This window comes from Hippocampus guttulatus, chromosome 20 (genome assembly GCF_054856545.1).
Source record: "Hippocampus guttulatus isolate MCC_2025c chromosome 20, RoL_Hgut_1.0, whole genome shotgun sequence".
Classification (NCBI taxonomy): Eukaryota; Metazoa; Chordata; class Actinopteri; order Syngnathiformes; family Syngnathidae; genus Hippocampus; species Hippocampus guttulatus.
Genome location: NC_141280.1, coordinates 2,288,103 through 2,305,208, shown reverse-complemented (window position 1 = coordinate 2,305,208; position 17,106 = coordinate 2,288,103). Strand labels below are relative to the sequence as shown.

Here is a 17,106-nt window from a genome sequence, read left to right as displayed (position 1 = left end):
TTATTCTAAGGGGGGCAAGGAAGAGAGAAAGTGGACAACGGGGGAAAAAGGCGACCATTAGTACCACTCGTTGACATATCCAGAGGGATGCGAATAAGAGCCAGGGACTGAGAAGTTGGGGCGGCCGGAGGGGGAGTGGACCGGGGAGGGAAGGGACATTAAACAGGTGGATGGCTGTTCTATGAGAGAGCGCGCTCAAGAACATCATGAAACTGAATGAAGACAAAGAGGAAGTTAATTGAATGATCAAGTGGAGGACAGACAGTAGGAGGAACGGGAGAGAGAGGGAAAGAATCAAAATAAAAAGACACCCTGTCCGTCTATAATGTATACCCGAGGATGAGAGGAAGAGTACGTTGGATATTAAATGAAGCGGAACAGGGTTTTACGTGATGTTGAAGAGGCAAAAGAGGAATGGACAGAGCAAGGGGATGAATTAAGAGAGAAAAAAAAAGAGTTCGAAAGCTTGCTGAAAGGAGGGGGAGGGAAACACGATTGAGGCCTAAAGGGAAGGAGATAGTGGGGAGGTGGTACGGGGGGTTGGGGGGTGGGGGGCATCCACGAATGTGGAAAAAAGGCAAGCGCTGCTTTTACCTGTGATGTGCCTCAGGATGTGGGAGATAGGAAGAAGAGCGGGAGTGTTGTTGCATGAAAACAGCGTGCAAACAGATTTAAGGAAAGATGGGGCGGGATTGCTATTCAATGCCTGCGGAGGATTGGGGGGCGGGGCAGCAGATCTGTGCTGTATATGTTACACATACAGCACATTTGAAAATAAAGTTGTCCAAGACAGAAAGGACAGAGATGAAGAAAGGGGGGGGGGGGACGCTAATATTCAAGATAAGCAAAGTTGATTGACGGCTTCATTCTACTAGTTTCACTTTATGAATTATGTCGGTTTGGTTCGTTAATGGGTGAGCTAAGTCCCAAGAAGCAACGCTCCCCTCAAAGCTGGGGAACTCTGTGGCGTAAGCATCATTCTTTCGAAAAGATTTTAGCAGCTGTCATAAATACAGCGAGCCTTGACAAAAGCTGGCATTATGCATGAGGTCATGTCAGGAAAATATATTTGATGGATAAAGGAGAACCGATTCCATCTGCTATTTGCTCCTCCAGAAAGTACGTCAACGACAGTATACTGTCCATTGTGTTGCCTTTTCCCCACCCCATAAACTGAAATACAAGTCGGCATTACACGCTGACACAGGAAAGACAGTGGAAACATTCAACTTTGGCGATGTGTGTTGGAAAACGCTTCTCAAGAGGTTGTCTTAAAAGATTGAACCGACTGTAATTCCTGACCTCTTTCTATGGTTTCACTGTCATCACGGCCCTCCGAGGGAAACGGCAGCCACAACGCGGCCCGTGACAAAAATGAATTTGACACCCCTGTAATGCCGATGCCCACTTAGCTGAAGTCTGGCAAGAAATGAAGTCTTGTTTTATTTACTGAGGTTATTTTTTTTTTTTCCATCGAAATATCTGTTGGAATTCCAAATCAAACTTTGGAGTAGCCCGGGCACTTTCAAGACATCACTTGGATGGTCGGTCGCCTTACCTGTGGTGAAATGTCTGAGACAGGGTGGGCGGGGAAGTGGAGGGGGCGGCCAGGCCTGTTGAGTAGGGATGGTACGGTGTTTTCTTCAGTGCTTGGATCAGGTTGTGTCTATACTCTGGGTCTATCGACCATAGAGATCCTTTTCCTATGCTCTGAAAGAAAGAAGAGGGGATAAAGAGAGAGAGGTAAGTGCAAGTGATATCCAGGCACAGATCAAACACAGCACACACTGGCCTGAGTCAACATCGCCAAAGCCCCAAAATGAACTCAATCATCATGTTGACCTGACAAATGAGAAGAGCACATTTAAAAAAAAAAAAAAAAAAGACCATGTCCATGTCACGACTTCAAGTTGCGCTCCTGCTATTGTCAATTATTAACATCATTCACCAAAACATGACATTTGTTTGTTTATTTTCTGACCAGTGGCAGACCAGTGCTTGTCCAAGTTCAAGCATCTAAAAACCAAAACCGTTGACCTGATTAAACCATTTTGGGATGTACTATAACGGAGATGGTGGTCCAACAAGCTCTCGCTCAGTCCCCGCACAAATAAATGTTCTTCAGGAACACAACCCCCCCGTCCCCACAGGCACATAAAAACCTTGCGGAATGTCTTCCCAAAAGACTGTGGCAGCAATTGGGCACCCCGGCCTTGATTTCCTTTGTCTTTTACTTTTTGTACTTTTTACAAAATAGCCAGGTTGTCCCATTCAATTAACCACGCGGAGTACATCAAGCACACAAAACTTCCCATTGACTCAAGGGCAAACTTATTTGTCAGTGCCACCCTCGCTCAATATTTTTCCGTCCGCATCTCCTTTTTGAAGTGTTTTCTGATTAAAACATTGGGAAACTCTTGAACTTTTTTTTTCCCCCGCTTCAAAGGCCGCAACAGTGTGTATTTTTAGATCAAAAGCACCCCGCCTCTGTCCTAATGAATATGTCGCTCCCAATCTGAGTGAAAGCAGCCTATAGATTATAGCGAGCATGGATCTCAAACAGGTCGGCGAGAAAATACTCGGGCTGTCTGGAGCTCTCTCGGCTCCCACCGCACTTTCATCTGCCTTGTCATCCGAATGTGGCAAAATCGCAGGTTTGTATACGACGGAGACCGTGGATGGCGGCAGGGATGGGGGAGAATACGAATAGATTTGAAATGAAATGTCCCTTGCCTTATGTTCGGCTCACTTTGGAGTGCTCTGTGATATGATATAGAGACAGGCTTCCGGTTTTTTTTTTGTTTTTTTTTTTCCAAATACGAGGCGGAATGTCAGGCATGTTAAGAGCTGTAAAGTAATTGAAGTTACTTCTTCAACTTCTTTTGATTCCCTTGCTGGGAGAAAGGAGGCATTCACTTGAAGGGAGGAGCTTATTAAGGATGATGTGCATGGAGCACCATGTGATTAATTAAGACACACATCATTTACAGTTGAGGCAATCATGTGCACAAAAGTTTAATCACAGAACAACACGCAAAAAATAAAATGATAATAATGAAGGCCGCTTTGGAAGATGCTCATTTTAAGGTTGTATCAGGCCAAAATGTAGCTGAGAAAAGAGCGCATGCTCTCCATGATAAGAATACAAAGAAGAAGAAGAGCGAAAGCACTTTTAGATACCTTGAAATGATCAACTCTCGTCAAAAGTGAAATAAAATGACTTCCATCGACAACCATTGTGAGGAAAAAAAAACAGGGTTTGGGAAATTATTTTGCAACACAAAGTCTTTCAAGGGTCATTTTAAATGTTTGGAAGATTTTGCGTGTGCTGTCCAGTCATTCGTTTAGCTTGAGTTGAACTTTACGAATGCGCAACGACTGAACATTTGAGTCGCCTTGCTGTGAATGTCCGCAGAGTTACTCGCGGAATCTCTGCATTATTAGTCCGCCTGTCAGTGTGGTGGTACACGGGCCATATGTGCCATGCGTGTTTGGCCGAGTGTCTGCGAGTGTGTACGGCGAGCTCCCTGGGGAGTGTGATATTACCCAGCATGGTCTGCTCTTGGGAGCGCTTCTATTACTGCCAGCGACACCTCTCCCGGAGAGCATGATATTACACACGCATACGCTCACTCCCACAGAGGTGACCTCCCGCTGGGCCGAAATTTGCCTTTGCACCTCCAGACCGCCAGCCGCTTGTATATATATCGAAATATGTGCACGAGTGCCTACTGTCTGCCCGTCTGGCGGCCCATTCAATCAATATTCACTACGAGAAGTGCCGTCTGCCTCTGCCAATGGGCCGACCAATCCAAAAGCCCCGATCTCCAGACCCCTCGGTCGGTAGGCCAATCAGAGGGCGCGATTCACAGAAAGGGCGTGACAGCGAGGCTATGGTGGTCACCTAGGCAACAGGCATCATCTGGAGGCGAGAGAAGAAGGTGGAATGGAATTTTTGGAAAGCGTATTCATGAAGTTGAGAGAAAGGCATCAAGATTTCACAATCAATAATCCCGCGTTCGAGATGAGGGATGATTTTAGACTTTTCTCTGATGTTCAAGTTGGAAATGCTGAGACAATGGCAAGGCGGATTTTAAAAATAGGATCTGAACAAAGGTGACTATCAGACAACAAGACCTCAGAATTCTTTTTTTTTTCCCTTTGCTTCATTTCTTTCATGGCATCTTATTTGGAACATGTTATGCTGTTTGTTTGTGTTTCATCCGTGTCATGGAAAAATCACTTTGCTTTATCGTATTTGCGGCTGAAGAACATGGATTACACAACAAATAATCCGGAACTCAAAATGATAAACCCCCCCCCCCCCACACACACACACACACACTACAACCGCTGAAGAACAGAAGTGCATTCAACTTATTTTACACTCTGCAGAACAACCTCTCAATTCAATTAAAATAATTTATGTACACACATTTGTGCTCATAAACAGGTCAGGCAAACCGAGAAATTTGGAACATTGTCGCCCCTCTAAAGTGACGAAAAAAAACAAAGCCAACAGCTGTTGTCGTGGTCAAGAGAACAAACATACCAAAAGTTGTCTGGATCTCTTGATTGTGTGCAAAAGAAAAAATAAAGGAGAAGAAAGTGGATTCAAGGGCGGGTAGAGGGAGAGATGGTTGTAAGTTGCCAACATCTGGTTCCTGTGTTATATAAACTCTGGGGGTTGGCCTTCCTTGAAAATGGGAGATATTAAAAAGTCCTGCTGCCACTGACTTGGCCTGTAAGAATTTACTTCTTCAACCGCAATACTTTCGATGTTCTTATATTTTCGCATACAATTATAGGAATGGTCGGTGACCAATCGAGCATTGATGACCGTTAACGTAAACATGATTCAAAGGAATTTAGTCAAACTCATTTTTAAGGGTACCGGAAATATTACAAAATAAAATGTGACAAAAGACACGAATGGAAACTTGTGGGGCACCGTGGATAAAATGTTTTACATGACAGTCCTGTTGAATCCAACAAAAGATACTTTTCATGCAGTTGCTGGCTTTCCACAAAATTGTCAGAGCAATCTTTATAAAACACTGAAATTTTAGTTGATCACGCGCACGGTGAACACGCGATTTAGCATGAGCTCTTTGGGATCCTCGTGAATCAACACCCCGAGGAGTACAATAACAGTCCAAAGAGTGCCAGAACTCAGAAAAAGGCTTTATAAGCATTGAAAAACAAAAATCCATCGTCGACTAGCCAAAGGATGGCATAGCATAGCAAAAAGACGATACCGTAATGAAAACAGGTTATCTTTGGCTTTTATATCAAATGTGTGACGATGTGTCGGTATCTTGCTCGACATCTATAAAGAGTCTGGCATCTATAAAATTCCGACATCACCCATTCTTAAAACACCCTGCTGCAACCCACAATATCTTTTTGCTGCTCTCTCTGCTCGGCAGGCCTTCGTTTAGCTACGTCGTGCAGTACATTTCACGAGCAAAAAGACTTATCAATCTTAAGTATTATGACTGCCTGTAATTCGTTGAACATCCGCAGTGTAATAGCAAAAAAAAAAAAAAAAAAAAGAAGCTGGTTTTAAGCCTGATTAACCCACTGCAATGCAGGGATCTATCCTTACTTACTGTATACATCCTGTACAGATAAACAGCGGATTATCCATATTGCATACTTTTGAACTTTGTGCACTGGATACATGTCGATATATCCATGAACATATCGAGAACATAAAAGCGAGCTTTAAGGAGCGCACACTGTTGAGCAGAATGCAAAGGTGTTCTAAAAGCAAATTTTCAAGCAACTGACATGCAACAGAACACAGGTCATAACAGACGCGAGAAAGTTTAACATCAAATCGACAACATGATCAAGAATTAATTTTCTGGTCTCGGACTGCTCTGAACTGCGTCGAGTCGAGTAAAGGTAAAGACCGACTTAGATCGCAAGACAGAGTCATTCCAAAGCACTTATGACAAAACTCCTTTCAACTCTTCATGGGACAAATCAGATGTGTGCTGGCCTAGACCAGAGGAAATTTTGAAGTTTTAAACGCAATATTAAGCACGGTGGGCACATGAATCAAATTGCAACATACAGAGAAAATCAAACAAAACATGCCTTTTTTTGCAGTTGCACCCAAATAATACACTAGCTTTAAATTCTTTCATAATGAGCGATATGACGATGTCAGTCAAGCAAGGGTGAACGTTGTTCAAATATATCAATCCCCAAAGCACTAATATCAAATCAATGAGCCATTCATTTGACTGAGTCACACGGGCTTTAACTTTTCCTTGGTTTGTCTCAATGACATATTTCATACACGTGAATGCCCTTCAGCGTGTTACAACTGTTAAAACGTGCTCCCCCCACCTCCAGCTATGAGTGGGATGTTGACAAGAAAGTTCTCACACTCAAGCACACACACGCACACGTTTGAAACTATTTTTTTAAAATCTTCTTTTCAGTTCAGCAGTTACTTTGTTGTTCATTTGTTCTACAAATTGCAGTATTTGCACACCCCAGAGACCCAACATTATCTTTTTTTTTTCTTTTTTTTTTAAGGAGTACATAACATTACCAATAGTCATATGTCCGTAAGGCTCCACTGTGTTTATCATCGCACTCTCTTGCAGCTGCTGGCAAGTAGCAAAGCCAGGAAACATTAACATCTTCATCAATCCATCCATCCATTATCTTAACCACTTTTTCCTCACTAGGGTCGCAGGCGTGCCGGAGCGGAGCCTATCCCAGCTGTCTTGGGGCAGCAGGTGGGGTACACCCTGAACAGGTTGCCAGGCAACCGCAGGGTACACATCAACAAACCACCATTCACGCTGACAATCACACCTAAGGAAAAATCAGAACGATCCGGCCACCCGCCGTGCTTGTTTTTGAAATGCGGGAGGCAACCCGAGTACCCGGAGAAAACCCACGATGGCATGAGGAGAACATCTAAACTCCAGCCATCCAAAGGCTGGAGACAGAATCGAACCCTGCACCTCTGCACTGTGAGGCCGACGTGCTCACCAGTTGCCCAATGACTACATCATGCAGCCTAAACACGCCGAATGCAATTCATGCTACAATATGGGGAAACAAACAAAAAAAAAAAGTTCCTGGTACTCCTCTGTGCGCCTGTCTCCTATAAAGTTATCTGTTAGCGGATCTAAAAACACTGCACTCTATTTACCCTAAACCTTTAGGGTTGTCTTGGGGTGCCTTCAGATAGAAAAGGGTATTTATTTCAGTTAGGAGGAGGGCCCAAAGGAGAGCATAACATGAATGATTTAGCTCAGCATAACAAGCTAAGGCATTTATTACATGCGCAAAGGAGCTTAGGTTTTGGAGATTTGGATGTGGTATACAGCATACGTGCCGGGGACAATTCCATTTGGGTGAAGGTGCGCTGATGCAGAGATTATTTAGCATTGGCTGGATTTCCCTTTGCAGTCCAGTTTGGACACGCATCCCTAATGATCTGCACACAAACGATCAGTAATTTCTATTTAAAAAAAGAAGAAAAAAAAGGGGGGGGGGGATGTGGGGGCATTCCGGGAATTGCGCCAACAACTCTTTCAGCAAGCTATAGTTGACAATGTCACAAATCTTGCCGAAGTCAAAAGTTAAACCAACCTTCCCGAGGTCGCACAAGTCACTTGCAACTCGGCACGGAGGATGGAAACGTGAAGAATTGTGTGGATTGGGTGTCATTGATTTCATCCAGAAATAATATTCAAATAATGACAACTGATCACTTGATCCCTTAGCCAAAGACAAACAAGGACTTGAGCTGCTGTGGATGTCAATGAAACATTCAATGATTTATTTAACATGAGAAAGATGATCACATAGGGAATTTTCATGAATTCTAAAACAGATTACAAGTGTGGAAAAATAGAACAACTTGAAAATCAGAGAGGGTTTAATGCGGGGCACTGTCCCAGTTGGACGAGGAACTCCAGCATAACGGACCAAAACACCGCCATTGAAGAGTCTTTGAAACATGGTTTTGCTTGACCACTTTGATATGATAGCAAAGTGTTTCAAAATTATAGTTTGGTGTCTACTTAAATTGTCCACGCTTCCATTCAAGGCCTGCACTACGAATGCACTGATCCAACGCTCGTCATTAGGGCATGTTATTGTGCAAAGTGAGGAATTCTGTTTGTAAACAAAGCCATGGCAACCTTGGGCCTCTCTTTGAGTTCCCACACAAGTTTGCCCTTCCACACACAATTCCGACACGCGCTCACACGCAGTCGCACACACACACACAAAATTAATTAACAAAAAAAAAAAGAAAAACGGCACGTGAAGCAGCAGGCTTATGCTAAACGAGTCCCCATCTTGTCATCTGCCTGGATATGACCCAGAAATACAGTCACCGGAACAAATGGGGCACTGTCATATTAATCTCCACCTCTACAAATTGATGGAAATACGATTTGGAGTGTCCACAGGAAAGCCATCTCCCTGCTGCTCTGAAAAACTTTCTGCAAAACCCCAAATGCCATTATTTTCTCCTTCGTAACAAGCAAACAAGTCATGACGTAACACAGCGTGAAGGAAAAGATCGCAACCCCGGCGGTCATATTTTTAAAAAGGCATAAACAGGTAATTGGCAAAGAATACAGCAACAACAACAAAAAAAAAATGGTGATATTCTGACAGAAAAGCTTTGAGTGGCAGAGTCAGACGGAAATTACAGAGATTCTGTAATTGCAGCTTCAAATAAAGCACAGTGCTTGGCAGGTAGAGTAGGAGTCTGCAGAGATGTGCCCTCATTTCTACCCAGACACGGCTCTCAAGCACGTGCGGGAGTCCTCTTATGCATGCATGCTTGCTCCTGAGTGTGCATTTTGCCTGCGCGCCTGTGTACTTGTGTGTCTGACAAGCTATGCGTGTGTGTGTGTGTGTGTGTGTGTGTGTGTGTGTGTGTGTGTGTGTGTGTGTGTGTGTGTGTGTGTGTGTGTGTGTGTGTGTGTGTGTGATTCAAAAGTGCGGACGTGCGTGTGAGAGAAGGGGAATAGGTTTGAAGGGTTAATTAGTGTGCTGTCTTGAACAGTGTGCAGTGACAGGAAGACAAGGCAGGGTGTCCTTGCCAAAATCTCCTCTGCACATGGTGCGCCACATGCACACTTCCGAGGACCCGCGCGCACGTGCGGGCCCCAACGACATATGTCGGCGGATGAGGACATCCAACTCGGCACCTCTGCGCCCGACGGTAGCCCGCGTGCACGGCTTTCCCGTTGCTACAGCAAAAGTGTACTTTTATGTCAACTGCAAGCTTGTTACCATGGAGATATGTATACAAGAGAAACTCTGCGCCCTCGTCGTCAAGGGCCAGATGACAGCAGAGCGTGAGGGAGTGTGCATGAAGACGCGCGTGCGCACCAACGCCGTCTTCTTCATCCCTTATTCAATTTGCGCTTTAATACACACACACACACACACACACACACACGCAGGTTCATTGAGTGGTCAAGGAAAGATGCCACTGTATTATCTCAAACAGATAAACATGTAAAACAAGCATTGATCTCGGCTGTTTGTCCGCCACCCTCGAGCCTGATGAAATCTTAAGACTGTTATTAAATCCTCCAGTATTAATTTCGCACTAATCGAGTAAGGGGATTCATTCCCCCTTTACCCTGAGTCTTTAATGGAGTAAAATGCGGAGGGGAGAGCCCGCATAAAAGACTTTATCGAGACTTAAATCAAAAGCGAAACGTTGTTCCCACTGGGGAAACGTTTGAGTGAAAGAGAACTAAGAAAGCGAGATAGAGATCATCAACTATTGATAGGGTCGGATCTGGTACAGCTGTAGACAAAATACGTACTAGGTTGAGTTTCAAGTCAGATATCCTCGCAAAATTCTGATCAACGATGTGATCGCTGTGATATAAGTTACGATCGCACGTGACGCGATGGAGCGAAGAATGGGCAAAGTTAAACATGCGCATCCCCGAGAAGGATTTCAATCCCCAGGATTCTCAATATGGCTGTCAGACTACACCAGACGAGTTTATATACACCTTCACATACGATACAGAACACCAGAGAATATTGAGTAGTGAGAGAGGAATTTGCAGTCGAGGGATGGACGATTTTAGTGCCGGAGGGAGACACAATATTTCATCAGTGATACTCGGGGGGGAGACACACAACCATGCACTTCCTAACCAGATATATGAGAAAAATGCCACTTTAGATGTGGGCAAAATATGCGCATATGTGCAAAATATGTGCGGTGAACATATTTCATAATTCAAAACACATAACCATCCAATATTCGAAGCCAACAAAAAAGGGTTTGAGGCAAACAACAACAAAAAGACAAACTGTGATTTTTTTTTTCAGTGCAGGGGCTCTCCTGCATTAAAAAATAGCATTCAAGGAAGGCACAAAACTGCTGAACAAGAACCCAACATGAAGTGCAAGAACTCATTTTGTGCATTTTTTTTCCCAACAAAACCGAAGCACAACTCAAGCCATACAAACAAAGTGTTCATGGAACTGAATACTTTGAATGTCGGGTGAGCTTTTTTTCGTTTGTTTCAAAGGTCATTTAGGTCAAATGGAAATTGCAAATTGCAAAGAGAAAAACAGCTGCTGCCGTTACCTGACTGCGGTCTTTATCCACCTTCTTGAAGCATTTGTTTAGCGACAAATTGTGCCGCACCGAGTTCTTCCATCCCGTGGGGGCGCTCGCAAAGTAGGGGAAATGCTCAAGGATCCAGCCGTAGATGTCTTTCACAGGCAGCCGCTTGTTCGGCGCATCCTCGATCGCCATAAAGATCAGGCAGCTGAAGGAGTACGGCGGTTTCCGGTTGGCCCCCGCCGCCAAGTCGTACGCCGAGTGCGCGTCGCCCAGCAGCGGGTCGTCCGGGCACGGCGACGTGGAAGAGGGCGAGCGGGGGTGCTGACCGTCGGGGTCCAGCAGTGGGGAAACGCTACGCAAGCCCGAGTGGCTGAAGCTGTTGAGCAGGTCGGTGCTCTCGTGGAGCCAGGAAAGACTGGTGAGCTCCTCGTCTTCGGCTTTGGAGAAGGAGGCGGACAAGGACAGCGAGAGGTCTGCCGCCTCCGCCTCGGCTGCTGCCGTTGCGGCGTCCCCTTGTCGGTACGGCGGGCTCATGCCCTGTGAAGCGCTGGCTCCACTACTGGGGCTCTGGGCCTTCTTACTGGGAGGCATGGTGGGTCCCATCCAGCCCAGGGCTCACTCCTGCAAAGGAAAAAAACACAAAGGAGTTAGCGATGGGAGAATCTGGGAAGAGGAGAGGCGTCGAGTTGAGAGGGGAAGGCGCGAGGAAGGAAAAAGGACAACTCAATAGGAGGGGGCAAAAAAAAAACAAAAACCCAACAAGGTCAGCTTGTGTTATTCATTTGTCTTCCTCATTTTCTTAAAGGCCAAAGGCTAGAGTCAAAGCACATTCTTTTGACCACGTTTCCAATTAGAGTGGGAAAGACGTGAGAAGGCAAGTGTTCTCTCTCTCTGAGGCTTTTTTTAAATTTTTTTTTATCCATTTCTCCCCGGGATGGCAAATTTAGTGCTTCACCGGTTGGGGAAATCCGACATGTTCAACTGCCAGCCAATTACGAGCGTAGCATGCAAGTATTGACATTAGCCAAGGTTGCTGTCACAATACAAGTATTGGGTTAAAAGGCCTCGTAATTGCTGGAGGACACTTTCCATGCCAATTCTCTCACACGGTCTGTCAAGATCACGTCATGATGTCGTCAGTGGATATCTGGAACGTATTCGAACTCGATTAGGAGCGCCCATTTCATGTCATCCACAGATTTGGGTGAAATTGGCGCCTGGGCAATCATACCTGAGAGGAGTTAAATTCCTTTTCCTCCATGCAAGAGTGAAACTCTGACCTTTCTTTCGAGATACTGTCGTCTACTGTCGGAAAAACATTTCGAAATCTGAGCACATCAGGAATTGTTTTTGCCCCAAGAGGGCGTTCCATCGCATTGGGCCAAGGGATTATTAGTAACCAGTGGAAGTGTCCCTGCTGACTACTCGGCAATATTACAATTAAGACTGAATGCATTTCCATGTATTATAGGGAATGTGACCTCAGCATTTACCCCTCAAACGTGCACATCGCTAGCGCATTCCATTAGTGACACATTAAAGAGGGGTGGGCAACTTTCTAGTGATTGGGGAATAAAAAGGAGGAGTTCAGTGCCTTGCTCAAGGGGTCCTCTGTCGTGAATTTGAAAGGATGCAGAGAGAGCGATTTAAAATTGACGAACCTATAAAGCCGCACAACTCAAATTGAAGATACTCCGCTCGCTATTTGAATATGTCGGCCCTAACGCAAAAAGTGTGAGCAACCATCTCCATTCGCATGCAGCCAGGCCAACATAAAGGTTCATGTCAACTTCATTGCCAAATGTGCTACACGTGCAACATACAGTGCAGCATTAAAAAAAAAAAAAAAACAGGAATGGATACCAGCTCTGTATGTTGCATGCAAACGCAGACACGCATGCATCGGAAAGACACGGGACGGGCATCAGAGAGCAGCACCATTAGGACACAGGGATTAAGTCCAGATATGTTCTGGCTGGCCGCCGCGTGGTGCGATCGCTCGCTAATCCAAGGTGATCATCTGCCGATCTGCCCCCTCACTCTGCGTGATTGACGGGCAGCTGTCACCCGTGGCAACCGACTGCGCCATGACAACTGTCAGCTCGCCGCAGCTCCGGTCGCCCGCGTCGCCATAGCAACAAAAGGGAAACAACCCAGCTCCACTCTGGCGATGCCGCTTCCCGCGTCCCCCGTCTGCTCGTCCCAGCTATCTCCGTGTCTCTCGCTTTCAATTTCCGACCCACGCTGATAACTGCTTCGCAGTGTCGATAGGCTGCGGTTGGAAGGACTCCGCTAAATATAGAATTGTCATGTACGGCTCCGCGTAGAGTCTCGCGGCCCATAGTTACGCCGCAGCTCCAGCCGGCTCTCCCAATAGCGGAGGGAAAAGCCGGCGAGCCGGATGCCTTTGATCGTCCCTGTCCTCTATTTCCACACACTCGCTGACAGCAACGCGCTCATTCAACAAGCTGTCTGAGGAGGCGCGTTGTTGCGCCAGTATTGACATTGAGCATAATGAATCCAAATTGCCCCTGCGACTAGAAATGTGAAAGCTGAAAAGAGTGAGCATCAAAAGGATGGCCAAGGTGGTGCTTGACGAGCTTTCCGAGGTGCGGGTGTTTGTGTGCGTCTTTCTTTGTGAGCATCTTGACGTCTGACAGGCCTGTCACAGAGTGGTCCAAGCTTCCCTTGGAGAAGAAGCAAGGGCATCTTTGTGACATTGATCCTGGTAACAGGCCACTGGAATGCAAAAGATGGATCTGATGCTCTCGTTCTCTCCCATCTCCTCTCCTCTTCCTCCTCCTTGTTATGTTGCCATAGCGGCAAGGGGGCCATGAAACATTACGGCTGACAGTAAAGTCATCTCATTTTACTGTTGCTATGACAACAAACTCCTCACTGTTGGTTGGGGCCAGCGTGAGCTGCTGCCCAAGCCTCGTGCTTGAGCGCGCGCGCACGCGTGTCGCTGTGTGTGTAAGAGTGTGAGTGTGTGTGTGTGTGTGTGCGAGTCCGAGTGGATGCATGCGTGCGTATGTGTGCGCTATCGTGTCTCCCGTGGGTTCTAATAAAGCTTAACACACTTGCTCAGCTCTAAACAAACTTTCATGCAACTCCAACAGCAGCCCCCTCAAGACCAACTGCGAAAGGACAAAGGCAGATAGCGCTCAAGCTCGGACCGAATGATGCCGGCGCTGTGTGTTGCAAGCGCGTGTTGCCGCGAGTATGGCGTGCGTGGCGGTGTGCGCGCGAAACCATCCTCGCATTCGTTTGACAGATGGGACTGGGCCATTCTCTCTGTTTTCTTCATTCTCTAGATCGCTTTTGTGTTTACATGCCTTGTTTTGATTTGTGTTTGGCATGTCCACATCGGGCTTTGCATGTTCCCCCCTCCCCTCCCTCAGCCCACATGAATTTGTGTACGCGTGCGCGAGCGCGTGCGCATACATTCGCCAGGGACGCTCACTGATTATCTCTGCAAGCATCGCTCCATGTGAAGTCCTATGCATACCAATGTGCCGTGGAAGGGGCAATCGGTGAGGTCCGTGAGCCCGGTACCACCTCGGCTCTGTTTGTACTTTCTAACCGGATAACGCATACCTCTAAAGAGACAATTCAATTAGAATAAATGGCCCTTCTCTGTTTGAAACACCATTGGAGAACAGTCGGTGGCTCCAATTATTCCTCCGCTGCCATGAATACAGATTCCAAAAGACAGATTACCGACACCATTGATGAAACGGGAATAGCACAGAGTCAGTTGCCTCCCCCAAGGCTTCGAAGGGAGAAAGAGGAGAGAGGAAGCTCTGCATTGGTTTGTTTCTCCATCCTGTTTTCCTAGTTCACGGGCACGGGTTGCCGATCATGGAAGTTGTTTTTACACCATCATGCTAAAACTATCAACTCTTATTGAACACGATTTGCATTTGGCAGGGGGGGGGGGGGGGATACAACAGCACTAATTTGGGCTGAGCAGAGTTTGTTTAAAAGATCTCCAATGCCACCCAATAAAACCACAGCAGTGAAATGCGAAACAAAACATTGAACCAGGAAACCATATGAGTGTAAATAAAGTTTGTGAATACACACTGACAACAGCAGCAAAAGATCCTAAAAGCAATATCGGCTTATGGCATGCCATCAGCGATGCGTTGATGCTCGACTCCGGGCCCTTTGTGGACTGAAACGACGATTACAACTTTGTCAGTTTGATTCCCGCTCATGACATACGTTGCGCGTCACGTCCTCCTGCTCCTCGCTTCCCTGTCAGTCTCCGCGACATCAGTCAAATAAAGACTGCGCTCAAATAACCCCCCCCCCACCCCACCCCTCGTGGTAATGCTAGTGTTGGGGCCAGCAGAGAAAAACGGCAAGAAGGTCGGAGTTATTACCTTGCAGAGAGGTTAGCTGAACCTTGTGGCTCACTCTGGTCCCAGTGATAAAGCAGAGAGTCAGATGCACCGAGGCAAAACTAATCTGCACTTTTTGATGACAAAAGAAGACCTTTATCACTCCTGCGCATAGTCGGGTTGAACGGGAGAGAGGGAGACGAAAATGGAGGAGAAAAAAAAATGAGAGTAGAATATAATAACTTTGGCTACATATGTCAACAAGGAAGGATGATGTGTCGGCCCGGAGCCAGACCCCACGCCTTCTCCCGGAGACCAGGGGCGCGCCGAGGCGTTCCGCCTCTTCCCGGGCGTCAGCTGAAGCATCCGGTGGGCCGACACAAAAAGAAGCGAGGAGAAGTTTCTTAGTCGAGCCGCAGATCGGGGGACACACCAGAGGTTTCTAAGTGCTTAAAGCCGAGATCGTTCGAAGTCCAAAAACAGACTAAGTCCAGAGGCCGAGGTGCAGGCTGGTCACAAACGAGTTTATTCAGTCAAACCCGGAGAGGTACAGATGTGCACATCGGAAAACTCTGAATTCTCCCCGGAATACACACAGATTTTATAGCGATATGAGGGGCAACCCCTCTCATTTCATTGGTCAGTTTTTACGATCGTTTGTTAACTTAATGGTGTCATACTGCGTTGTGTAATTCTGATTGGCTGTGGCTTTCTTCGTTAGCTAGATTTTAATGGTATCTAGAATTACTTCAAACTTGGTTTATGGTTTATAATGGTATCACAGTTGTTCTGTTTATTAAAATATCATAGGGGCCCCTACCGGGCCTTTTGTGTGATTGCTTGTGGCTTTAACCTTATCCGTATGCGTGGCCACCTAGCGATGATTCCTTCTGGGCAGACTGCAGGTTTTTTGCTAATCTTAACAATGACCTTTTAGGGGCAGCTACCTTGCTTTGCCATAGTAACCACATTCCATTGTAGGGTCGTTACCTTGTGTAGCTATAGCAACCATTCTCATTTCCCGCTCGCTACGTTGGGATATACAAGGCTTGTATTCTTTACCTTCAAACATACACCGTTTAACATAGAACAGATACCCCAATGCACACGCACTTCAGTACTCTCTTTGCTGCGTAGGTCAAGCCGTTGATGAAATGATATAGAAAGGCATTGAGTGTTTTGTCCGAATGAAACCTATTAGAGGAGGTCAAAAGTTGGTAGCTAACATGCTTCGTTAATATACAATTAGCTTCTTGGTTCCACATCTGTTTGACGTATTACTTTCTCTGTTCGACAACCGTATGCCCGTTTTTCTCTATCTACTATGATTAACTAATCTGGTTTAACACAATATTAATACAAAAAAGACACTACAGAAGCCTGGTTACGGTCTCCATTTTCAACCCCTGGACCATCACCCCAGCGATGCATTTCCTGTTTCCACTGGGCTTTAAGCAAGCTGGGCAAGACCAATCGCATCCTTGAAGGTCTGTTTATGTCGTCCGTGGTAGCAAAGAATTATGGACTAGAGGTCAGATGGTCAGGGGTGTCCCGGGGGACCGCCGCTGACCCCTCTGTCCCGGCCGCCGCCCTCAGCTGCACGGCGACCACGGGCGGCCTCAAATGTTCACGCAAGCAGAAACACAAAATAAAAGCGCGCGTGATTACTGTCGGCTTGAGTTTTTAAATGTGGGTCTGGTCGGCACAAAAGACAAAATAGGCAAGTGTACCTATTTAAACAAAACAAGCAGATAGTAACCATGACAACACCTGTAATACATAAAACTTATACTGCACTGTTGCTTTTGCACAAGTAATATCTGTAGCGGTTTAGTAGGACAAAAAAAAAAAAAAGCAGTAAAAATGACCACATAGCATCTTGAACATCCATCCTCTTCATATACTGGCAAAAAAGGTAAGCAGCTAATAAGGATACAATTTACGATATATTCACAGTAACGAGATACGAGAACATAATCGAAAAATTCCGTCTCAAAACGTGGCCATTTAATCCACCACAGTGCTTCCTAAAAAGAAAAAAAAAGTGTTTGACAACCTTCAAGGCAAATATCTCAGACACGACGTATGTGATGTGCAATGACACCGAATCAAATCCTGCCGGTGAATAATTCAAGACGGCGCGCGCAGACACACACCGACGCGCGGAGC

General features: G+C 46.0%; 1 protein-coding gene across 1 annotated transcript in view; it reads right to left on the bottom strand.

The window, feature by feature from the left end:
- Positions 1 to 17,106, bottom strand: part of LOC147187479 (forkhead box protein N3-like) — a 46,937-nt gene that overhangs the window by 15,332 nt on the left and 14,499 nt on the right. Inside the window, exons 2-3 of the mRNA XM_086100382.1 lie at positions 10,613 to 11,212; positions 1,559 to 1,710 (exon numbers count right to left, since the gene is read on the bottom strand). Coding sequence (XP_085956508.1) covers positions 1,559 to 1,710; positions 10,613 to 11,194 — 734 coding nt within the window. The 5' untranslated portion in view covers positions 11,195 to 11,212. The remainder of the gene's footprint in view (positions 1 to 1,558; positions 1,711 to 10,612; positions 11,213 to 17,106) is intronic.